Source organism: Zingiber officinale, chromosome 1A (genome assembly GCF_018446385.1).
Source record: "Zingiber officinale cultivar Zhangliang chromosome 1A, Zo_v1.1, whole genome shotgun sequence".
Taxonomy (NCBI): Eukaryota; Viridiplantae; Streptophyta; class Magnoliopsida; order Zingiberales; family Zingiberaceae; genus Zingiber; species Zingiber officinale.
In genome coordinates, this window is record NC_055987.1 from 31850183 (window position 1) to 31877519 (window position 27337).

General features: G+C 36.2%; 3 protein-coding genes, 1 long non-coding RNA gene and 1 pseudogene across 5 annotated transcripts; 2 read left to right on the forward strand and 3 right to left on the reverse strand.

Annotated features, from left to right (window-relative positions):
• Nucleotides 1-729: 729 nt before the first annotated feature.
• On the reverse strand, nt 730-3636 carry LOC122022728 (50S ribosomal protein L27, chloroplastic-like). Its single transcript, XM_042580808.1, has 3 exons — nt 3279-3636; nt 1084-1185; nt 730-997 (listed from the first exon to the last, which is right to left on the reverse strand). Exons 1-3 carry the CDS (start codon nt 3552-3554, stop codon nt 818-820), a joined length of 558 nt encoding a protein of 185 aa, XP_042436742.1. The 5' UTR covers nt 3555-3636; the 3' UTR covers nt 730-817.
• A 43-nt stretch (nt 3637-3679) lies between these two features.
• LOC121997287 lies at nt 3680-5109 on the reverse strand. Its single transcript, XM_042551634.1, has 2 exons — nt 4709-5109; nt 3680-3878 (listed from the first exon to the last, which is right to left on the reverse strand). Exons 1-2 carry the CDS (start codon nt 5107-5109, stop codon nt 3680-3682), a joined length of 600 nt encoding a protein of 199 aa, XP_042407568.1.
• Nucleotides 5110-6647: 1538 nt separating this feature from the next.
• Nucleotides 6648-8682, forward strand: LOC122001954. Its single transcript, XR_006117535.1, has 2 exons — nt 6648-6832; nt 8451-8682. It is a non-coding gene; the product is annotated as an uncharacterized LOC122001954 (long non-coding RNA).
• A 2482-nt stretch (nt 8683-11164) lies between these two features.
• On the forward strand, nt 11165-16786 carry LOC122022733 (PHD finger protein ALFIN-LIKE 8-like). 2 transcript variants are annotated; one of them, XM_042580822.1, is made up of 5 exons: nt 11165-11437; nt 11558-11590; nt 14564-14792; nt 15925-16051; nt 16120-16786. In XM_042580822.1, the coding sequence occupies exons 1-5, from the start codon at nt 11335-11337 to the stop codon at nt 16390-16392; spliced, it is 765 nt and encodes a 254-aa protein (XP_042436756.1). In that variant the 5' UTR covers nt 11165-11334; the 3' UTR covers nt 16393-16786. The 2 variants fall into 2 exon arrangements, with proteins under 2 accessions (XP_042436756.1, XP_042436763.1); XM_042580829.1 differs by having other exon boundaries at nt 11174-11437; nt 16123-16786.
• A 3575-nt stretch (nt 16787-20361) lies between these two features.
• The window catches only part of LOC122022746, a 41580-nt pseudogene continuing 34604 nt past the window's right edge, over nt 20362-27337 (reverse strand).

Genomic DNA, 27337 nt, shown 5'->3' on the forward strand with positions numbered 1-27337 from the left:
ATTTATTGATGCTTAAGTTTAAGTTGTTAATTAAATTAAGAAATTAAATAACTTTTGAATTAATTAGGATTTAAATTAAATATTTTAATTTATTTTAATTATGCATTGGGTTTTACGTGAACTGATTTTGGATGCTACATAGAGATAGAGATGTACCTGCCGAGGATGTTAATTAGTTTTGCAAACTGTTCCACAAGATGAAAAACCTAGGAACCAAATTTCCTCTGGTAAATTTAAGAACATGTCATGAAGCTTGCTTCTATCACATCTATTGAGTTAGGCAAATTGAGGAAGTTGTGGAGAAAACTGATTGTCTTGTGATCGTTGATTTGAGAACTCATGATCTGATTTATTGCTCACGGGAATGTGAAACTTGACTTATTTTTCCTTATGGGCTACTAAAGAATGACACAGGGCCAATATGAGCCACGCTTTTTTATTAGTTGATGTACAAGAATTTTAGTTTGTTTACTCTGGTCATTCAGCAAAATTTTAATCTTTATCACAGGCTTTTACGATGTAACGTATTATTGTTCTGAAAAGGCATTCATACGACCCATGCAGATGTAAACGTTGGATCATAACAAGGACATTCTAGTACTAATGTTAAGGAGAGAAGGTCAATATATTGAACGAAGCACAAGGCTCAAACAAGCATTACACAAATTGTGAGAAGTCCCTTGTTCAGATTCTAATATCATGCATATCGCATATCGCATATCGCATATCTTAAAGCACAAGGAAACAGAAATTATTATTAGAACAAGAAAAGGAGACCCATAGTACCATTTGATATAAAGTCACAAGAAAGAATTCTTCAACAAATATGAATGATTTCGGAAGACTCGTCTGTTGAAGAGGCCAATACTAGCTCAGGAGATGGAACACCTTCTTTTCTCGCTTTCTTTCGCTCCCGCTGGAGTCGGAAATATTCCCTTTTCCTGGCTCTGTAGCTATTTGGGTTCTCTGGCTGCTCAATACGTGGGTAGACACTAACCTGTTGGGAATCAGATGACCAATTACTAATGGAGTGTCAAAATGGAAGAACATAAATGAACAATACGTTTCATGTTCGAAACCAACCTTTTTCTTATCTGGTCCATATTTCTCAAATTTAACAAGGCCATCAATCAGAGAAAAGATAGTGTGATCCTTGCCTAGTCCAACATTATTCCCAGGATGGAACTGAAATATTGAACTAATCTCAAAGGTATAACAGAAATCATTGAAAGACAAAAATCATAATGCATTTCCACACAACTATTTAATGATCCCACCCACCATTGAAAGAACTTGTTTCTAATGTAAAAAATTGAGGATGTCTTATATAACCACAGCCAAATAAGACAAATGCCAGATAAATTTTTAGAAAATAGTAAAAAAAAAATAACCATAATAAACAAATGGTAAGCTTCACCATATATATATATATAGTCAAACTAGTTCTTCAGCCTCTAGAACGTTCCTACTAAAGCAATCAATTAAGCTTATTACACTTGCAGAGTATCAAATTAATTCTTGAATATTGTAAGAAGAATAAGAAGAGGGCATGAAAGAATGTGAGAGCAATAATAAATCTTATTGTTCATTAATAGTTGTCCTAATGGCAGTACAATATATAATGCTTAAGAAGTACTACGTCAATTGACCAATTAATAAATAACAGAATTATTCTAAGAATTATTCTGAGAATTATTCTAATAATTATAACAGAATTATTTTAATAATCCTAATACTAATTTTATTTGATTTGATGATTTGATCCGATCAATCCTGATGATTCTCTTTTAAATATAAGCCTCATATCTTTTTTTTTATTAAAACAAATAAATAAATTGAGTAACAGACAAGAGAAGGATTGCAATTATTTCTGTTTAAATCACAGCTTTACCTAAACTCTAGGGTTTTAACTTTGCTTTGATTTTAACTCCATACCTCCTTAGCAAAGATTAAGCTAGTATGGAGGAACAAATCAACTTTTTTAATTGTACGAGCATGGGTCAAATATGCAAACAGCAATCAGAATTCACCTAAGAGGTTTTCTAATTGCAAAAGAAGATGGTACAAATTTGTATGAGCTGACCCATGCTGAAACTGGTTCATATGGCTGTTCCAACCCTTCAAATTCATTTCTTTTGTTACTTCAAGGCCTAATTGTACAAAGCTGGACAAAGAATACAGTGGTTAAGTTAAAGAATTAAGGTAATTGAATTAAATCGTCTTGTGCATGAAATAGAGCATAACTGCGCAGTGGACCAGAAGGACTGAAACCAGGATTGGCAAAAACGTTTTAGCAAAGCAGATGAAGTTGAATCCAACACATACCAAGTACGCTTGAGCTATACATAATCTAAGATGATAACACAGCCCTACTTAAGTCAAGTTGAAGCCTTACACGGAATAAACCAACAATCACTGTAGCTAGTAACAGCAAACAAAGGAGGGCAGAATACATTGGGAAGCAAAAAGCAGTCAGATAAGATCAACTCTAGATAAGTCTAGATAGTTGGTGTATCTTGCATATAGTGATTGCTTAAATTGGTTTGGTTTGGTTTGCCATAAGTAAGTCCAAACAACTATGTGAATGAACTTGGTCATTGTGATTCTCAACAAAGTGTAAGTTATTTCCATCCAACTTTAACCCATTCCGACCATTCATCATGTCCAACAAATTGCAAATTCCAAATATTTTCAATTTTGTTTGATTGAGAAACTATTTTCATTCCCTAAGAAAACAAGAATCTCAATGCTATTAATTAAATTGGTCTTGCTCCTGCATTTTCCCCATGGATTATCATGTCCATAAATCAGTTACCTACTGAAAATATTTATCTAGCTTTACCTCCTTTACGTGTAAATCCTAGTCCGCAGAAAACTGCCCATTCAGGAAAGGCAAACAATTCATGATGCTCAAAGTTAATCAATGCATCATAATCTTCTATCCTCCTACCTAGAATCTGTCATGATATCTCTAAAAACATTTAGTAGAATTACAGGATTACCTCATGATTTCGGTAGCATATTTTGAAAAATATAGACCTTAGTGAGTTTAAGAGTGAAGAAAGAGAAGAATTTACCTTGATCACCATCCTAAATTAACAAAGCCCTTTGCTTTGGGTTCAATTTTACATGTCACATTCTAAAAGATATACAGTGACAACATAATCATATAAGCTTCACTTAGAATGTAGGACTAAGAGGGTAGAGTTTTATCTTCCCCTTCAGTACTCGAGAATCCTTGTTCAGCGTACGAGGGCAAGAAGCAAGCTTTGTCATACCTTGGTGCCCCGCTGCCGCACAATGATGGCGCCTGGCTGGGCTACCTGATCTCCGTAGATCTTTACCCCGAGCCGTTTCCCCCTGGAATCCCGTCCGTTCTTTGTGCTCCCGGCTCCCTTCTTATGCGCGGACTCGATCGTTAGCGGAAAGCTGACGGAGGCGGTGCGGCGGGGATAGGGCAACCTGACTTCGCCCCTAAGGTAAGAGGACCCGGAGCTAGAGCTCAGAGAGAGGCCCTTGAAGGCCGAGGCAATGTTGAAGCCCACGGTCGCCATGGAATCGGAAGATGAGCTCGCGGATGAGGTCCGTATACTTATCTCGTTTAAATCGTCGGAGACGTCAGTTTCTTTCTGTGGCCTGACCGCATACACGATAACGAGGAACCCTTGACTTACAGTCCTTAACGGATCTTAATGGGATTATTGCGGATCCTTTGAGGCCATGGCGTGCTCCGAATAGCAAGCAAGGTCCGTTGATCAGGCCGGTACCGATCCAAACCCGGTGCAACAGAAGCCAGGTGGCATTGACTGTGTCCAGTAGGCAGGGATCTTAGAACATCCACAGTGGTTAAACCACTGTGAGCTCCTTCGTTGCCATGTCTGTACCACATCAAAAGTTAAAAACCTCACACCTCTTTTAACTATCAAAAAATCTCTCAACAATTCCTTCATGGTCCCATATTTTTCATTATATATAATTCTCATTTATCCTTCATATTTTACATTATACACCATTAAATTTTTATAAAATTTAAATTTACCACTTGCTAACATGAAATAACATTAATAATTAAAAAAAACATAAATATTACATTGCATCAAATGAAAAGACATACATTATAATAATATATAAAAATAAACGTAAACTCATCTACACCATGTCATGTCTCTGTTTAATTTTTTCCACCATTTTCTCATGTAAATAAAGTTGTCCTGGTATCATCTCACTGGTATCCTTCATAAGAATTTCATAATCCTTATGAAAGATCTCGGCTTCCCGCAGAGCCATTTTTTGCATTTGATATTCTTTAATATCTTGTCATTCTTTGTCGATGTTATGTTCCATTGTGTCGCCCTCTCTGGCTTTAGATTTGCCCTTCCTCTTCGCTGCCTTTTGCCCTATCGGACGAATGCGGACTTCAGAGTCATCTAAATTAACACTTGTATCTGAATTTGATGTTGAAATGTTTCCTCCTGACTCGGATGTCCTTGCCTTCTTGTTAGAGTAATGAGCAACTGATTGTGGAGTATATTTCTCGTAGTCTTTGAGAACCCTCCACACATGCATATACTTAAAATCCTTGTTATTGTTGTTGACTTTCCACATATTCAGTGCATTCTCCAACACATTTTCGTCACTCCAACCGCTTTGCCGATGAGTATAAAAATTATTATAAGTTGCAGAAAATTCATTTACCATCGGTGCAAACCTGTAATAATGTGATTTCAGACACTGATAACTTCTCGTCATAGATCCAGTGGGGCGATGTTTGTTGTAGTAATCACCAATACGTTTCCAAAAAGCTTGATCCTTCTGGTCATTACCAATGATTGCATCGGTGCTTATAGTTGCCCATGACTTCGCTAGGACCACATCTTCATCGGGAGACCAGAATCTTCTTTTCGATTCATTTTCCTCCAGCTCAACTTCACGCTCTTCTTGTGATGAGTGTGGTGGCACCTGAGTTGTTGGAACAGATGATGGCGTTAGAGATTCTTTGTCGCTGATAGATGGATCAATAGTCGCCCTTCTAGATTCATTCGAAAGTATGACAGGTGGTTGATTAGGAGAAACCCCGTAAGGATAAGACATCCCAAGTTGGCTACCCATTGTTGACCAGTCTTGGGATGGATACATACCAAATGGAGCTGAGGCGGTGTTACTTTGATTCCACGGTTGAAAAAATTTTTGAGAACTTTGGGAATTTGGAAAATTTGGAGAATATTGTGGAACATATGAAATATTTTGAAAATTTGGAGGATATTGTGGTTGAGAGAAAAATTGAGGATATTGGATATTTGAAGGAATGCGAGTATTTTGAGAAGATGTATTTCCTTCCGTATTTGAAGAATTCAAAAGATTTGTAAAGGAAGTATTGAGATTTTCATCCATCTCGAATACAAATAGGGAATGAAAGGAAGAATTGAATTGAGAGCAAAGATAGCAATGGAATGAATGGAATGAATGAAATAGATCTCATATTTATAGATTTTTTATATATTAAAAAATTAAATTATAACCGTTGAACAACGGCTACAAATTAGCCGTTGCTCAACGGCGCTGTGCTCACTGAAATGAGTGCTCATATTTATAGATTTTCATCCAGATTTTTTTTAATTATTAAAAAAATAAAAAAAAAAATTAAAAGAACGAAGAAGCGGCTCTGCAGTGGCAGAGCCGCTTCTTCATTTTAATCAAAAAACCTCCCTCCCACTATGGGAGGGAGGTTTTTCACTCATTCCATGTCACAGTGGGAGCTCGGAAAGAGCTCCCACTATGGTTGCTCTTATGGTCCAGATCCTAGACCAGTCCTAGAACCTGCTTATATATTGGTGGGATGGACTGTACCTTATTTATTAATAGTTCACTCTATCAATGAATTTAGAGTCTTCCTTAAAAACATAAGTGAATCAAATCGAGCCGAATATATAGAAAAAATTAAGGTTCGAAATAGATATATTCGAGTTCGAGCTCGATTCGAGGTTCGAAAAATTAAATACTTTTAGTTTGAGGTCGGTTCGAATTAGGGTTCAGATTCGAATTTGGCTCGAAAAATTCGAACATATTTACGAACTATTCTAATTATTGCTCGAAAATAGATACGTGAAGGACTCAAAATTTATTTATTTAATATATATATTTAACTTATATTAATAAAATATTAAGGTTCGCGAGCGCCTCGCGAACTATCGAACAATATAATTTGGACTTGAGTTCGGCTTGAAAAAAGTTCGAACATGTTTGTATTTGGCTCGAATTCAATAAATCCGAATATGAATCGAATTTTTTTCGAGCCGGCTCGAAATCTAAAAGCTCGCAAGCTAGCTCGATTTGTTTGCAGTCCTAGTCTCCCCTGCCCAGAAAATCCTGAACCAGAGGATCTGGCCTCGTGTCCAACATGTATACCGACTCCCACTTTTCGATTTGTTAGGTATTTCTCAATTACCTCATCTTCGCAGTCGACATGATCTATGACGTTCTTTGGGGGCAGATCCTCTAGTCCATACAAAAATAAATTAGGAGATAGACCACTTACAATTTACGATCAGATCGTGGCTTAGATCCGACCATAATTGATTATGATCCTTTTTTGGATTCACCGTCTCTCATGTTATAATTTGGATTGAGATGGATGGCCGAAAACATCCGACGGTGGACAAGTGATCATTCAACCAGCACCGAGCAAGGGGCGGCCTCCAAATGGCCTCCGGCGACCTGGCCCAATCTAAATTATAACCTAGGAGTGGCAACCAGACGGATCTGGGCTCACGATCTTTGCCCCCATCTTCCGGTCCTTCCTCAGCCAGAAGGGTGGAACCTCCTCCGATAAGAGGTACTGCTTCTTATCTCCGCCTTGCTTCTTTACCTTGCGTCTGGTTGTTTCGGAGTTTGTTTTCGTCATTTGATTAGCTTGGTCTGGTAATTTACTTGAGCGATGGAACATACAACGAAAGTATTGGCTTACTGTGGAAAGTGTAGATCTCTTGCTGCTTCGGCAATCAATTGTTTTGTTACTGGTGTAATTAGCCCTGTTAATATTGTTTTACTTGTAAGGGCATAACAGTGCTGTCCTTTTGTTTAATTCATGCGATCATGTAATATGCATATTGAAAGGTTCGTATTAATCTGACGGCTGGTCATCAAATTGAAGTTCTCATCTTTATGAATTGTTTGGGCAGTAAGAAAGTAGGAATAGGATAAGGGAGGAGAAAAGAGTGTTTTTTTCATGTTAGGTTAGATATAGGTAAAAAAAAATTCATTACCCTTTCATTTTTGGATGGAAAATAATGTGATTCCTTCTCTCTAGCAGAGATCAAATTGTTTATAACAATAAAGTTGATGTAATGTTGTTCTAATTACAGAGATCAAGTTGATAAATCATGCCATTAGTCTTTGTGAAAGAGTTATCTAAAGGAAAATTAAGAGATTTGGCTTTATATTTAGACGATTAATCAAAGGTACTATTTTTTATAAGCCAATTAACGGAAAATTATAGAGAAAGAGAAGCATTTGCATATGGTTTTTTTTATCAAGTTAGCTTATGATAGAGTCCCTAAACAACTATTGTACTTAATTTTGGAGAAGAGAGAAATCATGCACACGCACTCGATCAATCTTTAAGAAGAACTAATGAAAGGAGAATTAAGAGATTTGACAACCATTTCAATTTGGTTTCATGTTTGATAGTAATAGACCAGGATCATTTTACCAGACCGTAGAGTAGAATTAAGAAACAAATGACTGATCTCTTACTCTTCTTCCTTTACACCATGAACAAGAGATTCTGTGCCAACCAGTTATGAGCTGGCCGCTGAGCTAGCTATAGCCTTCTTGGATTCCATGCCAATTAGGCTATTGAAGGCAGAAAAGGGCCATATGCTACTCACTCTAACCTGATGACTCACAGGAAAGACTTATATTATGCTTCATGGATGTAGCACCTTAAGATGTTGTTCAGGGTTCCTACCCTTCAGTGAAAACCTGTTGTCAGCTGTAAAAGTTCTCTAATCTTTATATGCTTCTGTTCTTTAGAAGGGGAAGAGGGAACATGGGAGAGATTATTAACTACAGTATGAACACGATGCTAAGGCAAACCCATGGAGATATGCCTTTATCAAAGAGAAAAGAAAAGTAGACACTATGTCATTTAATTTTATTGCATTGGAATTAGAAAAGACTACACTATATACCTAACTTTTCAATAGATTTTGTATGAGAAAAAGTTATTCTGTTCCATTGAAAACAAGGGAACAATTCTGTTCATAAGAACAAAGAGAAGCGGTTCTATTCTTTACCTGATAAGTACCAATACATAATGAGAGGATTACTCCTACTTTTGGGAAACAAATACACAGATACTTATTTATCATTCTGGCGATTGATACATCCTTGCATTTTTTTTGGGTTCCTCACTTCACATCATATGACACTGTTTCCTTTGCTTTAAATAGGAAAACTGAAGAGATGAAACCAAAGGAGCACAAACCAAGTCGAGTGAGAACAAGCCCGTGATGACAGAATGATCACTGATGATCTAAAAGTCCAACTGCATAGCATATGACTAATTCACATGTAATGCTTAACTGAATAACGTTATCATGTATTGGTTTCCTGCTACTACATTTTTAACTTTTCCTCAAGGGACTCATTTTCTTTTGATAATTTTGAATAGCTTTGTTTCTATGATGATTGCCCACTATTCAAGTTGGTTGGATCAAAGTAATTTTTTTTAAACTGCTTATTAGTATTTGCAGTGCTCAAAAGTAGGCTTCAAGGTGTCCATGGAATCCCAGTAGTGGGGTGGTTTAGTGTATCATGTTTTTAGAATTGGAACACACATGCTTTAGGGGCAGAATTAACTTCATATTTTGCCGTATGGAATGAAGCTTAATGCTGGATTTGGGGTATTTCATATTTATCAACATGAAATCTCAGACTCGGTAAGGGGATTTCTGTAAAGATGGGTTTTCAAAAACTTGTAGCTTGTTGAACATGAATTTGCATGGAGGAATCTGCTGCTTGCTGATTTTTCAGACACGCCTCTGATTTGCAGATTGTATCAGATTTTCCAGAGCTTTGGATTTTGCTTTGGCAGATGGAACCCCACCCGCACAGAGTTTTGGCACGTATTGGCACGGAACTGCTGGTCAATTGTACAGACCTTATGTCGGAGATATGCAGGGTATTTTTTTTTTTTAAAAAAAAAAATCTAATTTTGATTTCGGAAATTAGTACATAGACTATAAATAAATTCAATATTGTTTATACTTAATTTAATAAAAATTTATTTATATTAGTAGGTTAATCAAATAAATGAACTTTGAATAATTTATTAAATAAAATAAATAATTTTGAACATAAGTGTTTAATTTGTCGATATTAAATTGTGAATGGTTGTCTGTAAATAATATTTTATTATATTTATGATAAATAAATAAATAAATAAGTTCAATGACTAATTAAATAATTTTAAAATTATAAAAAAAAATTCGGAATGAGTTTAAATTAAATTTGAATAACTGTTTAATTCATTTGAAATTCCACTTGGTTTGATATAATTAATTATTTTATTATCTTATCAAACTTACTTACCATATAAATTTGACTTGCTTCATCGGCATAGAATCAGATATCTTCTACTAGGAGTAAGCAAAAGTTTAACTAAAATAAAATAATTTATCAGATTTAAAATTTTGGTTCAGTTTGAATAATTTGGTTCGATTTTGATTTTAAAATTCTTAATTCAATTAAATCAAATAAATTAAAATTTAGCACATGTCTTTATATATATGCATGAGCACCTCGAGGATGTATATATTAATCGGATATTCAAATCAAGTATGAGTAGAATTCTTGATATCTTATTCGTGACTTTTTTAAATTGGTTCGAAAAATATTTAATTCGTATTTAAAATTATTGAATTTAAGTTGAACTCGAACATGTATTAACTGGGTATTCGAATCATGTATGAGTAGAATTCTCGATATCTTATTCACGAATTTTTTGAACTGGCTCGAAAAAATTTGATTCGTATTCAAAATTATTGAATTTGAGCCGAATTCAAACATGCACAATAATTTTTTTAGCCGAATTCGAACTCATAATATTTATTCAATTGTTCATGAGTCACTTGTGAGTCGAACTCGAATCAAATTTTATTTTATTTTTACACAATTTTAACTTAAATATATTCAAATTAAGATTTGAATAATTTAAATCAAATTTAAATTTAAGTCATTTGGAATTTTAGTTCAAATATGTTCGTATTTCAGTTAAAATAATTCAAACTCGAACTTGAATTTTATTTTGAATTAAACTCAAGTCAAAATTATCTATATGTTTAAATTTTGAATATCATATATATTTTTTAAGCTTGAATTTAAATATTAATATTTTCATATTATTCGATTTGTTAACATCTTAGTGCTTATCTTACAGTATCATGTGTATTTTTTTTAAAATTTTTTAATAAACTTTTTAGTTTTAATATTATAAATAAAAACATAAACCCTAAAAATTAAATCATAAATTTTAAACCTTACACTTTTAAAAAAATATATAAATGGTGCTTATTAAGCACAATAAGTAGGTGATATATATATATATAATTTTATTAAATTTATCTCCATATCAGATTTTTTTTATTATTTGATCATGTTTAAAAATATCATCCATATCCTTCTTTATTTTACTTTGGATCATAAAATCATTTTATCTTGATATTTTTTTATCATCGGACAGATTAAATTATATCTTAAGGATACCTTACACATTATAAAAATATTTTACACATTTAAAGATATCATGATCATCCGATCAGTAAAAAAAAATATAGGGACAAATTAATTTTTAGATCCAAACTCAAGAATTAAAATTCGTCCATATCTCCTTTAGTCGGGGAAATTATCGTCCCTAATGAGATTTGCAACCATATTTTATTTTGCAGTAAATTTATATCTATGCGAAATTTTAAATGAAATTACGTTACCTTTTCTTTTCCTTAAAAAAAACAAAAAGAGAGAGAGAAAAAGCGACCGGCCCTCATCGGATTCGGTTGGACCGTATTGTGGTCGTGGTTGGATCTGAGCTGAGTTCCAACAGGTTAAACCCGATTTGGATTCGCCGCCGCCCGTCGGATTGGATTCATGTCCGGAGCACGCCCTCAATCCCTTCCATTTCGTTTACTTCTACCAAAAATAGAGAATCGAAGCTCAGCTCGGCCCTCAAATCTCGGTCGCGTCCTCCACTTTTTCGCGATCGAGCGCCGCTTTTGAATCCCTTCCTCGTTTCTAGCGAGAAATCCCTCTCTAACTCCGCGGTACCTGTCTCCGAGGATGGATGCCGGCGGCGGAGGAGCGTACAGCTCTCGCACTGCCGAGGAGGTCTTCCGCGACTTCAGGGGACGGAGAGCCGGGATGATCAAGGCGCTTACTACTGGTAGTTGTTGCTCCAGTGCCTTCGTTTTGTGTTTTGACCGGTTCATTTGACTCCTTGTCTTGCGTTTCTCTTTCCCTTCGCCCGAATTGACTGTTCTTTTACTGCTTTTTCGTGATGCAGATGTAGAGAAGTTTTATCAGCAGTGCGATCCGGGTACCAATTTTCCTCCTTTTATTTTCCTTTCTCTCATAGCAGTTCGATATGGCTAGGGTTACCGTACAATCAGTTCCAAGCGCGCTATCCCTTGATTTTTCGTGTCCTTTCCATCTCGAGTTATTTGTTCAATGGTTGATGCGGATTTTATCGTTTCCTCTGTTGGTTTTCTGATATGGAATCAGTGACAGTTTTTTGAGCTTGTGTTAGCTAGTTTATGCTTTAAGGTGCTCCTTTGTTTTCCATTCATAGTCAGTGCAATTTCAACTTCTTTTACTGCGCAAGTCTGTTTGATTGTGTTTATGATAACTTTGTTCTGTGATTGCAAGTGAATTATGAGATTAATACTGCTTCATAAGCATGTTTATAAGATGATTTTCCATTATTGATTGGCGTTTGGGCTTGTCTTGCAGTCCACCAGATTCATATTCTTTAGTTTTTTTTTTAAAAAAAAATATTGAAGAAAAAACTGAAAAAAAAAAAAAATCAAAGTAGATGAGAATGGAAGCAAACTAGAAATTATTAGTGCATGACTACATGATAAGATGCATATTCTGTGAAGACGGTTACAAGGTACAGCTGAGATATTTAGTCATAATAAAAATGCCTTATTTCCTGAATATCATGTCATTAATACAGTACAATATAATTCTCAAAAACCATAAATATGGATAACTTGTCGTCAGGTACGTGCTACTCTAAAGTAGTATACTATAACATTGTTATATTATATGTATACATAGTATACATTGTTAGGAGGGAATGACAGAAGGGAATTCCTAGTACCTTCATATGGTCTTTACCACTCTGGCTGGGATGTTCAAATCCATTTTCATGGTAAATGAGCCCAATATGTTAGCAACTTGATCATTTTCATGCTTGGCTTCAAAAAATTAAATTATGTAAATATATTTGGCAAAATTCAATTTCTTTTTCCATAGTAGATGAGCCAAATATGTTAGCAACTTGATCATTTTCACGTTTGACTTCCAAAAATGAAATAATGTAAATCAATTTGACCATATTCAGTTTCATTTTCATAAAAGATGAGCCAAATATGTAGCAACTGGATCATTCTGATTTTATTTTCATTATACTTCCTCTTCCCATGATGGCTTTGCTCCTTACAACAAAACAAACACAACGGAGTTTGCTTAACTCAATTCCATTAATACAAATTTCAAGTAATGGCAGGTTCTTATAGTCAAACCAGCCAATTCAGACCTTTGTGGTTTCATTCGGTTGGCGGATGTCTGAAAAAATACTAGGTTAAATTATTAGTCTTGAGGTGCACATAATTATAAGAAGATAGAAAAGATATAGAACTACAAGAGCCAACCATAAACAATTCAAAGTAAGTTGAGTTTACATATTTCAGCCAAGACTAGAGTGCATCTATGAACGGAGGATGAGGAAATCGCCTAATAAGAGACACGAAGATGTAACAGATGGCATATAATCTAATTTCGTGCACAGAAGACAAACTCCAACACTCCCACACCTTGCATCACAATACAAGAGTGGTCAGTTCATTCATAGTATCTCTCTTTTTCTCTTATGTATCTCACTCCTTTAGAGTTACAAGACCTTCAGGGTCTGGCTGTATGTTCAAGAGGACATAAACAACAAGAAATAGAGAAAGTCAACTAGCCAATTTAGCCTTGAGTTAACAGGTTTTATTTTGACCCAAATCCGAGCCCAACTCCAAGAAATTTCATCAGTGTTGTTGGGTTACAAATTTTTATGGCTTGATGTTTTACATTGGTCTGGTAGCTTGATTGCATTCCAGATCCAATGATATTGAACAAAATTTAGCTGTAATAACACCCTGTTCTGTCTAGATATATAAACCTAAAAGCTTCCAGATTGAGCATGTGCGCTAAATATTCACAAAGTTGTGATTACAAAAACCTGTGAAAAACCAAACTATGATTCAGCTAGCATCGACTGAGATTTCTATATCTATACTTTAGTTTCATCATCTAGTGATTCTAGGTTGTGTGATAGGCCCTAGGTTTTGTCTTAGCACATAGCAGTAGTAAAAGGCTAAGGTCCAAATTGTTTTGGTTGGGATATTGTACATTCTAGTGCCTCTAACATCACTTGATGAGGCTGGAAACCACTTTAGCATAGCTTGCTATAAGTCATTGTTTCAAACAATGAATATGTAGATCCAACTCTTGTACTTTCAGAATGCAGAATCACCTCCACCATAAGACCAATGGTGGAATCTTCATATCTTTTAGTGGAAAACCATAAACATACAAGAAGACCAAAAACAAATTTAATGTGGATAAGCAAGTCTACTCTACAAAGATAATCCAAATTTATATAATATATTTGAGAAAAATATAATTAAAATCAGACAAACAGTATGCACATATTGTACAAAGGCCTTTATAGCTATCATATGCTTCTCTTTGAACACTGATAGAGAAACAAAGGAAAAAACCCCCTTAAGAAATTGAGAATCTTCTCCTTTAATATAAAATCCTCCACTCTATGAGCAAATATGGTAATCCATGGCCCCTAATTGCATCCCAATGTGTTTCCTAGGCTTTGGAATGCTTCACCAGTGACAAAATCCAGAGCTGCCTCGAAATTCAGCAAAGTACCCATTTCCGGCTTCTACAACCATAAAAAGTTGTTGCAAAACTCTAAATGTAGTTATTACTACAGCTAAGTCTTTTAACTGGGCCATTGGACCAGCCTGTAAATGGACCCAACAATCTTGACTTAGAAATGTCACCTTTATTTCATTTGATTGGTTTATTACCTACTATGTCTTGTTTTCTACAAGGCTACAATGAGGAGCCATGTTGTATGGTATATGTTGAATTTTGATCTTCTCTACTGTATATGCAGAAGCATGGAATCTGGTTCTTGCAGGGTATTTCTGCAACTCAATTGTATTCTGAACTTTTATTATTCATTGAGCCAAATATGACCATGCTAATCTGACTGTCTTTGCAGAAAAGGAGAACTTGTGTCTTTATGGACTTCCGAATGAGACTTGGGAAGTAACCTTGCCTGCTGAAGAAGTACCTCCAGAACTTCCTGAGCCAGCTTTGGGAATTAACTTTGCAAGAGATGGTATGGAAGAGAAAGATTGGCTTGCGCTAGTTGCAGTCCACAGTGATGCATGGTTACTTGCTGTTGCATTCTATTTTGGGGCCCGCTTTGGATTTGATAAGGAATCCAGGTAAGTTAATCTGACTTGAATTATGTTAACACCTTGAGTTGGAACATCATTTGTCCATTCAAATTTTCTTATAAACGCATTAAATCTGCGGAGTTTTTTCATTAGGTTGTCCTGCACCTGGATTAACAATGGGCTGTTGATAGTTCTTGGCATTTTCAACTTCGAAAATGCTTCTAGATTGGTGCACTGTGTTTGGCCTTTATAGCTTGCAGCATCATTTTTTTCAGGAATTCATTGCACTATTTTTTCCAATTACCATGGATTAATTTCCTTAATTCTGTTTAGTGTCAGCATTTTAATGTAGATTCCTTCGTGCATTTTTTAATTTTCCATGTTGTTTACATTAACATAGTTATTCTTCATCTGTATGTGATCGTAGAAAGCTTTTGTGTTTTCTATGTGGCTGTTGCATACTTTACAGCTGGAGCTACTTCTGTTTTTTCTATGTGGCTGTTGTGCACTTTGTAACTGGTTGCATTTATTGTATTAAACATCATAGATATTCTTTGCAGAAATTAGGGTGGAATGGTTTTTGGGTCTGAATAACTACAGTGTTGATGTTCATGATTTTTAGAATTACACTGGACAGGGATTGGATGATTGAAATGTGATCTTATGATTATGCAATTTTTCCCAATCCTAACTCTCTTTATTATGAATCCTGATTAATTATAGCTCATTTTGTTTCTTAATGTGATGCAATTAGACCATACCATAATAAAATATCTTGCTAAATCCTATAACCTTTGCTGTCTATGATCCTGGGTATATAGTGGCTGTTCTTGGCTTACTGTGTTTCTCCTCATTATCTGACCATTTAAGTAATAGGTTTTCTTGGAATTTTATTATCCAGGGAGAGTTTGTCAGTATGTGTAATTGTTTGCCCGACAAGGCTTCTGTATTTTGGTTATCATTTTCATGGTTTATCACTTCCTTTGAAGCCCACCACTTCTGTTCCTCACTAAAATTTCTTTAACACTAATAACCTGTTTTTCTTCTCTCAAAGGGTTTTATCCGGGGCTAGTCCTTAGGAAAGAAGTTGTTGAACACTTAGTGGTTAATTCCTTCCACTTTAACCTCCTTGGGTTTTAGCATTCTGATATTGTTTGCTCTGATATTATAACTACTGCAGGAGGCGACTTTTTAATATGATAAACAATCTCCCTACCATATATGAAGTTGTAACCGGGGCTCCCAAGAAACCCTCAAAGGAAAAAACCTCAAATAGCAGCAGCAAAAGAAAAACAAGCTCTAGGATGGTAAGTTCTTTGTCACTCTTCGTGTTGCCTCTAACTTATATGCAGATTCCCAACAATAATAGTCTCAGCAGGGTGAGTCCCAGACTAAGGTAGCGAAGATACTCACTCCAAAGGAAGACGAAGACAGTGGCGCAGATGAAGAGGAAGACGAAGAGGAGCATGAGAACACTTTATGTGGTGCATGTGGCGATAATTATGCCAATGATGAGTTCTGGATATGTTGCGATGTGTGTGAAAAGTGGTTCCATGGGAAGTGCGTGAAGATCACGCCTGCCAGGGCTGAGCACATAAAACAGTACAAGTGTCCTAGTTGCAGCGCCAACAAGAGGGCTAGAGCTTGAAGCAGCATATGTATCAACTACCAAGTGTTTAAATGGATCATCAGTAGTGTCAAGCAATCAATTGCATGCTGCAAGCAGCGGGCAACTTTAGGAATCCCATTGTTTCTTTGTGCCTCTTTAAGTAGATTGTTAATTAGAGTTGTGATTAAGATTTAGAGCTCGTGTTAGGTAATCGTCAGTTCTCTTGGTTATATTAGGGTTTCAGATTAGCAAAATGCTGTATTTTCTACTAACATCAATTCAGCGTGTGTTTGGAGTGCGGCCCTCCTTGTGTTTTGAGTTAATTATAGGCCAAACTCTAAAGTATATGTTCACATATTTATAAGTTTGTTTTGAATCTTGCAAATGCTATAAAAATTCGAATTAAAATATAAAATTTTAAATATTTGTTAAAGAAAGTGTCAGTTTGTATGTAGTAGATTTTGATGTCGTCTCGCGTATTTATTTCTGATTATAGAAATTTGTTATTTAAAATGAACAAATAATTTGATATCTATTATCTCTGAACTATTATTTTTTTTATATATTTTTTTTTTTCATTTTGAGTTTCCTTTAGTTTTTGTAGTTATTGTCATATTTTGTCTCAGTTATTTGAGTTGGACTTAAATATGTTGCTGTCGCCTTAGAGGAAAAAAAACAATAGGTAACATCGATTCCTATTTAATCTTATTAAAATATTTTTTTTGTTATTATTTTATTTGATCTGTTAATACTTTATACTTTAACCGTGCATATTCTATTTTCTCAGGTTGTATCATATTTGACGTGTTATGCCTGGTCTCTTCTTTTCGAGTTGAAGGTCTGCCTAGATCGGTAGAGGTTCGGGTAGGACTGTAGTTTTGTCCCCTCTGAGATTGATGAGGGTGTGATTCAACCACCATCTTTTCTTCCTCCTTTCGTCCTGGTGGATCGGCATATATGTCGCCGATCAAGAGATATGGGATCGGCGGCAGTATGCCCGTGGAACCGGCCTGCTAGCTATTGGTGTCAGGTCGTAGCAGTTTCGTGTATTGTACGTTGCCGACTGATGGAAGGAACAGAACATTGGCGTCCACTCTTTGTCTTTTGCAGCCTTTGGACGATCGGTTGTCACATGCTGCACGACATGCGTCCTAAGTTTGTTGTGTGGCTGCGCTCCCTCCGATCGATGCCCCTTGGGAGACTGACGGTTGTTCGACGATCGCCGCTCAGGCGCTACTGCAGATTCGGCCGACACCTCCCTTCTTCTGGCCACTTGAGCTTTTTCCACGTTTATGTACTCTGTGGCCTTCCTTTGCAAGTGGTCGAAGTCCCTCGGTAGCTTCCGAATGAGCGATTGGAAGAACTCCCCTTCGGTGAGCCCCCGAGTGAAGGCGTTCACTAATACATCTAAGGAGACCACTGGGATGTCCATTGCTACCTGATTGAAGCGCTGGATGTAGACCCTCAATGCTTCCCTGGGCCTTGCTTCAGTGAGAATAAGGTTACGCTTGTCTTCTGGTCGCGACGGCTGCTAGCGAAATCGTATAGAAATGCCGCTCGAAAGTCCTTGAAATTGTGGATGGAACCGATTGACAATTTCTTGAACCAACGTTGCGCTGATCCAGAGAGGGTGGTGAGGAAGACCCGACACTTCACCCCATCGGTGTATTGGTGAAGTATGGCCGTGTTGTCAAATTTGGTCAAATGGTCATCCAAGTCGGTAGCTCTATTGTATTTTCCAATCGCCAGCGGAGTGTAGTGTCGGGGTAAGGGATTGTTCAGAATCCCTTGCAAAAATTGTTGATTAATCTGCTCGGACGAATCATCATCCCTTGGTGCCTTCCCTTTCCTTGCATCCCGAACGGGTGCATCGTCCGATGAAGATCCCCGATCCTTGTCCGCTCGGCTTCGTTCCTCCGATGGGGTCCTGAACAACGCTCGGTGAAAGGAGATTGGCGCATTGGGCGCTTCCCCATACATGATGGTCGGCTTCTTGTTATTCCCTCGAGCGGATATTTGGTCCGCTCAGTCACCGTGTTTAGCCTGTCGACCAACAGCTGATGCTGCGGGCTCCTGCGCTTGACGCTCGGTCAGCACCTGTTGTTGTTGCTGCTCCACTATGTTTGTCGCTCGGGCTTGTGTCAGTATGTCGAGCTCCTCTTGCATCAGCATCACCGTGGTGAATCGTCCAACGTCCTCCCTCTTCTCATTCAGATGCAGGCTACATTCCCACAGACAACGCCAAAATGATCCTGTCCGAAAGAGGGAAGGTGGAAAGTTGCGAATGAGGCGGCTTCGCTAACAGGCTATAGACTTCACTCCGCTCTGCAAAACAAGTCACGTTAGTGCCGAGCCAGGTAAGGAGTCCCCGACGTTGGTTCTCCGACGCTCAAGTAAGTCACCGGAAGTGTAGAAGGAAAACGGAGCAACAGTAACGTAGGCGCAAACAGTGAATAACTCGTACCTCCGCCGGTAATAAACCCCCCCTTTATATAAAGCCCCGGCGGGCGACGAGCATGCTTTTCGAGGCATGAGCACGTTCTCCAATATGTCCTATGAAAGGACATGCCAGGAAGGTACCTCTGACACCATATCTTAATAGGGCATACATATCCCTGACAAGACGATAGAAACTACCGTCGTATGATCTACCTATCGACCATGTCTCGTGTCAGCGGCACTATCTCCCAAAAAGATGTCGAGAGATACTACGGTGGTCCCGTTGTTTGGCCGAGTGGAGTAGCCATTCAGCTGGGACTTCTTCGCTCCACCATGGCGAAGTCCCGCTGCTTGGCCAAACAGGTTAGCCGCTCGATCGGGACTCCTCCGCACTATCAGCTTTAGTTGTTCTTCCCTGTGGTGACTATGTAGTAACATGTCCTCTCCCGTTCAAACAAGATATCCGATATCCTTTAGCGTCCTGCTGCTCTGGACGAGAGGTCTGCTTGGGCATGTCTTTCGCTGGTCGGGCCCTGACTGACCCGATTGGCCGTTATAATCGCCCTCCGTTCGAACTTTTGACATCCGGATATTGATCACCTTAACTTTGACCTCCACCTTAGTAATTGACCCCGTACAAGATGGGTCTCCCTCTATCGCAGCATCGACTCAGTTATTCAATTTTTCTCCTTTTTTTTTACTTTCATTTTTGTAATTTCTAATGTTTTCGTAAGTCTATTTTTTTTTACTAATTAAATTTTTATACAAATTAATTTTAACAGTATAATTTCACACGCTATGATCATATTATTCTTTATTGATCGTTAGATGGACGGACAACGCATGGATGACTCCTAGTGAATTCAGACGTCCAAATCATTTTTGGGTGCCCTATATAGGTTTTCATGATTCCTTGTACTGGACAAATATCTTTCGTAATCTATTTCTTTTAGGGTGTGTAGGATCATAAGGAGTCACTAAGGTAATTAGTTGATTATTTAAAAAAAGATTAAAAATGTAAATAAGATAAAAAAAATCTAATAATTTCAACGGTGGGTCATGTCTAATGGAGCGTGAAATTGGGTTGATATTAAAATAGTTTTAAAATATATATTTTTTTAAAATTAAGGAAATCACTTTGTGTAACGATTATCAGAATTTTAAATTTGAAAGAAAAATTTTATTTCCTTAAATAATTGAATACCTAAGACATTAATATATAAAATCAAATTCTTCCAAAAATAATTCTCTTTACGAAACAGAGTACGAGTGCAAACACATTACGAGGCATGCAATAAACCCAATAACCACATAGATAAATAAATAAATCTAAACACTGGTGTAAAAAATAATATGATTGTAGCATTATTTCAAAATAAAAGTGCTCATGTTTTCAGCTAGCGAATATCTTTATGGTATGACAATTTTAAAATTGAAACTCCCCCTGAGTGCAGGAAGACTTCATAGTATGCTTTAGCATCAAATATTTTATTACAGGAGAAAAGCAAAAGTGCAATAAACTTCAACGACCAAAGCATATCACACGAAGTATTACAGGAGCCATTGATATAAACAAGCATAGTGTTTGCCACGAAATCGTCAAATAATGGATATCAATCTAATACAGAAATTCTTTCGAGGAAATGTTTCAAGTTTGAAAACTGATACACGTCAAATTTGGACAACTTGATGAATGCCATCAAATAAATCAGTGGAGTTATAAATAAAAACAGCCCACTGAAAAATATAATAAGACATTATGAGCATACAACAAACACGATAAAAACTCTCAAAGTGCCCAGCCAACGCACAACCACGACCCTTGGACGTAACCCCTTTTTCTTGGTAGGAATCAATCTGCAAGGGCCGTTAACCAGAACTGGAAGATTGTAAGCGCACACAACAATAGATGTTTTCTCATCTTATCTCAGATGTGCACAATGTCGTATAAGCATTCTTCCTACCAAGAAACACTCTTCTGACCCAAACGCAACACAGAAATACAAAAACCAGTGAGGAGCATTTTCCTTGGGTGTTATTTATACTCCAAATCTTGACAATCTCTGCACCTCTGGCGGTTCTAACGTGGACATGCCTTGTTCCCATGTTTCTTTTCCGAGCATCTATTAGAAGGATTCTCATTTGGAGAGTTAATTTGACAATAAAATGAAAACAGATGGCATGCAAAAGAATGATCTTATACCTGTTTGTACCCATGCAAAACTTGGCTAATCTCATTGTGAAAATCTTGACTTCGTATCTCCTGAGAGATGAAAATAAAGGTCAAAGAATGAACTAAGTTATGATTTTGATATCATTAATTTTGGTATAAGGTCTTACATGCCAACTTGCAACAGCTTTACACAAGTAACCAAGTGAGCTCACAGTGCCGGAAGGGTTGGCTCTAGCCTACAGATGTAACAGACAATTTGTATGTAAGCACAACTCAGTAACATTATGAAAAGATCGGATAAACAAAAAAGGTACCATACAATTGCACATAGCCCTCGAAATGCATCCTCCTTTTCATAATCATCCCGTATCCTGTAAACGAAAAACCATCACTCACCAAGATGCCAGATAATGAATATGGATTAACCATAGGCTATCATCTTTATAAAGAATTATTATAGTAAAAGTTTGAAGTAGCCAATTTGTCATTTCTAAAGGTCAAACATTTGGTGAAATCTACTGCAAGCAAGATGTGACACAAGTATTTAGGTGCAAAACATATCAACACTCAAAAATCCAATACATACTGAAGACTCTAAAAGCAAGAGCATAACAAAGTAAAAAAAAAAAAAATCTTATTATGAATGTGTTTCATTATGGAACAATGGCAAGATGATTATTCAGAAGCCCAAAAAGTTGTGACCACTGAATTAGAAGTTATTCATATCATTGAGATTTTGGTTCTTTCTACTGCTGAAAACATGTATCATTGAAATTTTTGTTTTTTCTTTGTCTATTTCAATTTATCTTCATCCTTATTTTTTCTCAACGACCCTAACCAGATTTTTATGGAAATAATTCAATTGAAGTTGTTGCAAGCTTGCAACTACATTGATTGATCCACTCATCTCATATAGTGGCTGTCTCTTGGGATCTCAATGTAGTAAGCAGTAAGTTGGTTATTAGTTTTATAAATATAGTTATCAAGTTTAGGTACAAGCCAGTCTAGTTTTTAAATCCCAAATATTTAACTCAAAGAAAATTAGCAAGCTACACACAGAAGCATGACACTTCTTGTCAGAAACACCCTATTTACACCTCTAGGATTATCATTAGACAGGAACCCAGGTATAGTTGCTTCGACATTTTGAAAACCATACCAATATATCTATCATTATAAATCCAGTCACTGATAGAAAACGTAACATGATTCTTTTTATAGATTTCTAATCAACTTTTGATCCACAACAAGAGCAACAAGATACAATATACCTCTGCCAGTGATTCAAACACTATTCCCATAAATGACCAAAATACAAACTACTTGATTTGAAGTAGCACACTTTTTTTAAATGGTGATTCTAGCTATATGGAGCCTAGCATACCTGTACAACAGCATTCTAGTATGCGTTGGTACAACAATGTACCAGTATGTGTCACTACAATAATGTACAGGCATTGGATCCACTGACCTATTTTTTTCCTTCTAAGAATGTTTTATTAATTTAATAACGGTAGGGGACAGTTCTAGTTTACAATATGTTGGAGATCGGTCTTTAATCAAAATGTTCAATTTTGATTCCATCTATATGAACTGTGTCATATTAATCTTTCAGCAGTTGAATCCTATGTAAGGATATACTACCATTAAAATGGCAATAAATTAATTTATCATCATATACCTCTGACCCTCTAAATCTTATTAATCTATGAATCTAAAGATTGACTATGAACATATACATACTACCTTCATTTATTTTCTCTAGTCTTACAATCTATCAGAGAAACACCTGATTTCTTGCATAAATTACATTTTAAACCCTGCAACGGAGGTGTGGATATTAATCGACACAATGAAATCCGGTGCTCTGCAATATCTCCGGAGTCAAGATCCTTAGTTAACTTGTCAAGGGTGCAACTGGTGGCACCCTTCTGTTGAAGAGCAGCAGCCAGCAGGGCAGTGACCTCCATCCAAGGCAGAGAGGAAAATTATGCAATGTCTGCAGTATGTTGATGACTTTCCCAAGCAACTGAATTAATCAGATGTTCTTGCAATAAATATTGTACAAACATATTGTCTCTAGACCAAGATACCCTAACCTGATGATTTTGGACCTAATGTTCTTGGTTCAAGTATTCCTGGCCCAAAGTCCCCTGGGGCATGGCGCCATGGTCAGGTGCACAGTGGCACAAACTGAAGGATCATAGTTCGAATCTCCACCAAAAAAGAAACTATGCCTACAGTGGGTTTCGGGCAGCGAATGTTCAACGTTGTGTGCCTGACACGTGTGCTTCCTAGATTTATCCTAGTGGCTAGTGGGAAATTTCCATAAGACTGGGCCGGTCACCTCCAGGATTTGTCGGTTCGAAGAGTTGGATACGATTACCAAAAAAAGTATACCCAGCCCAAAACTTCTGAAGATCTTATAACAACACAGTGTTATAAGCTACAGGTTACAAGGGATCAGTTAAGTATGTATGCCCTAGACTCCTTGCAGCATATAAGAGGGATTAATCATCTTAATGCTGTGTAGCAGAGATGTGTCAAAAGTCTAGTGTATGAATATTGAGGACTTTTAGGGTATGTTTGACAATGGCATAGTAGAAATTTACATATGGTCATGGACATGGATAAGGTTGTCGAACTATTGTAAAATGTGTTCTGTCCAAACTTCTTATTTTTGTTTCTTTCTTCTTCTTCTTTTCATTTGTTCCTTGCTTTCATAACTTGTAAGTGGTTGCATGTTTCTAGCAACTGATGATAGATAAGTATCATATCACTAGCAATTTGGTATTCCAATAGTACCATGATAATAACCTACAAATTTGTATCAGCGTTCACAACTGTGAGGTCACACTAAGACCAATAACTTCACATCCTAATTGAAAGGTGCATGTGAAAATCATAGGATATACCTATAGATTCAGTCCTCAATTCTCATTATTTTTGAATGATGAACCAAGTTACAAAAACCTAGTCAATATTCTTATCAATGCAATTTAACCTTTCATAATTTTTTGTGGAAGTTACATTTCATGTATTCAATCTTCTTTCCACTTCACTTCAACTTGATTTCCAAAAGCATGTAAATAACTCAAGTTTTCATTTTGCTTTAACTCAACTCTCATCAGTTAGCATAATCATCATCCAACAATGTTTCTCTCAAATATGTGGTATCAACTACATGAATTAGCATAATCATCATCAAACAATGTTTCTCTCAAATACTTGACATCAACTACATGAATTTATCCTCCATTAAATTCTATGAAATGCTCTTCTAACTATATAGTATCTATTTGCATAAGCTCATATAATTTCAATCTATTTCTTCACATTTTATCATTCACTAGAGCTACAGACAATCAGTAAATCACTCTCAACTATTAGTACTTTTTTTATTTTAACATTTTAAGTAACTTTACACATCCCTACAAGCATTCTATCTCTGCTACAATAGCATATAAATGTGTTGTTTCTTAATCTTCCGACACAACAATTCATAAAGTATGACAAACCGTACTACAATATTAAAGAATTTTCCTTTTAGCATATGGAGACATCACAATCACACAAGACTCCAAAAGCATTCTCTCCGTTTTAACCACCCATCACTTATACTACCAATGATATTTTCATTGATTAACACAATAATCTTTGTATGATGAAAATTTCTCTTGAATATGACTAATAAGTTTATCAAATAATTATGTTGAAAATAAAACCTTAGAATTGAATCTTGATCCTTGATGTAAACCCCAATGTTAATTTTGTACTTTTTTATTAAGATCAATATAGTTACTAGATACTCCTTTTACTTACAAAATTGACAGCAATAATTATTCATGAACTTGATCAAGTTATTGTGAACCATGTTTGTTTCAGTTATGTTCTTTTATCTAGAGACAACAAAGTTTGATTTAAAGACTGAACTTTGGTATGTAAAATAACTTTACTTTTAGTTATGGAATTAATCACTTATCTGAGAGATTCCTAGACTTTTAGACTAGTTCCTTTAATAACTCCAAGACTGCTCATAATCAGGAGCATGTATATCTTGAGCAAATTATAAGGAAACGGTGCAGTTTCACCAAAAAGGAACTTCTATATTAACAAAGGTTTCTTCCCCACATTGCATCACAAGGGGAAAAAAACTTCTAATAGTAAGATGATCTTCTGTATGATGGTAATTTGGGGAAAAAAATGCAAGCCAATTTTCTCTCTATGAAGATGGCATAAGGTGCATGAGAAGAACATAAAATATGCAAGAACCAACTCTTTATGTAGCTTGCACAGCATACATGAGAAAAACATATCACCTGCGTAGCTATAGTATCCAAAAGAGGAATATCTCAGACAAATGATCAGTTAAGTATAAGATGATTTTTCAGTGGAACTAAAGCATAGACAGTGAAAACTGGTTGATCCAAGTAATTTGGGAGAAATACCATATAAACAATTAATTAAGATAGGTATTGAGATGAGAAAAAAAATGGAAAACGATGAGATGGTTATTTGGCACAAAGCATAGAAGGCATTTATTAGAAATGTAAGAGGATTTTACATGCATAAAGTGATACACCATGACTGTATAAAATGCTCAACGTGGGGGGCCACCAGTTCTGGACAAACCCATGCAAGCCTCCCAATTGTGATGGCACTATTTTCGAGCAATGATTTGTTCAACCCCTATATATATAAACAAAAGATTTAGAAGGAAGACGAGGAAAAAATTGAGAGACAACAACTCACCTCTCCATTTTGAAGAATATGAGCCAAAGATGATATTACTGTTAACACAATTGGAGCTACTTCTTGATGAACCTGAAATTTAGGAAGAGAAGTAAATGGAATAGAGCTAATGATGTTGCATGAAAGATATGGCCATGATTCTTTTATATGCAAACAACACTTAACAGTTAAGGACATATAAACTGCAGAAAGTAATCAGTCACTTGTTCCTGTGGCAAATAATAGTGAAACTAAGAAGCAAACAGCTATGACCAAACATTAACTAAGGGGTTGTTTTCTTGTTTAGATTTTTCAAGTTTGAATCATGATTGTGTATTCCAATTGCAAACAAGGTTTGAAGGTTAGATACCATTTCAAGCAGGGGCAGTCCCCATCTGGAAAGATAATGTTGTGTCATGCCAATGTGATGACATTTGGTGCACACTGATTAGAAAGAAGATGAAAACAAACCCTAGTTGGCTTGTCTACAAGAGGAAAACCTATTTAATGACCATGGAGGATTTGTCTCTGCTTGCTAACGAAGCAATGATCTGGACGGAAGCCTACACTGTTAGATCATAAGGGCGGGATAGATGGAGACTAGGGTTAAGTTTAAAGGGCTTATAGATTCATAGGTTAACAAATAGTGGATTTAGAGTACTGACGTTTTTAGATTATAGTGCAGTGGGGCTTCATCTAGTTTTCATCACTTGATGTTTTGTAGCAGTAACAATGTAGTTTTCTTAGCAACTTATATAAATTGGAAAGTGAATCGGAGACAATCAGTAGCAAGAATCAACGAGCCGCAAGTGACAGCCTGTTAAGGTTGGTCTCATGCATGTCGATCTTGTTTTGTTTTGATTCATGTGGCAAAACAATATGTTTTCATCATGCCAACTGAAATGGAGCAACATTCTAATCCATGGTTGCAAATATCATATTTGATTTCCTACCAGTAAATAGTTAAGTCCTAAATCAAACTTAATGATGATCCATGTATGGCTCAATTTTGATTTGATCAAACATAATTAGACTTAAATTAAATTGGAGCCCCAATTTTAATCTAATTGGGTGTATTGATTGATCTAAAAGGCGGTGTAGGTGGATTTACCAAGGGTCCACTTTGACTAGGTACTCTTACTAGCCAAATCTTTTACATAATAGATAGCCTAGGTGGTCTAGGCGGCCTAGATGGACTACCTAGGCAACACAGATGAACTTCCTAACTGGCCCAAGCGCACCACCTAGAGGCTTAGATCTATAGAAAAAAATTTCTTTATAAGTTGCTAGTTCATTAGAAATTAGTTATCTTATCTATATTGTAGCATGCCACTAATTATATTTAATTGTGTTTTCTTAAAATTTAAATTTATGACATGTTTTGTTGTGAATTTCATTTTATTGGTAGTAATGTGAAATATAAAATATTTTGTTACTATTACGTGTTTAGTACTTATCAATTATTGTGATTTCTAACCGAACCAGGTTTGATTTAGGATGAACTCTACTGAACGAACAATGAGTCCAATTAACGAGGACCTTAGATTGACTAGTGGAGACAAACTAGAAGATATCATTTGGACACATTTCCATGGTGGTCAAATTAAGAGCAACAACAAAGGGCATTTGCACAACCAATGA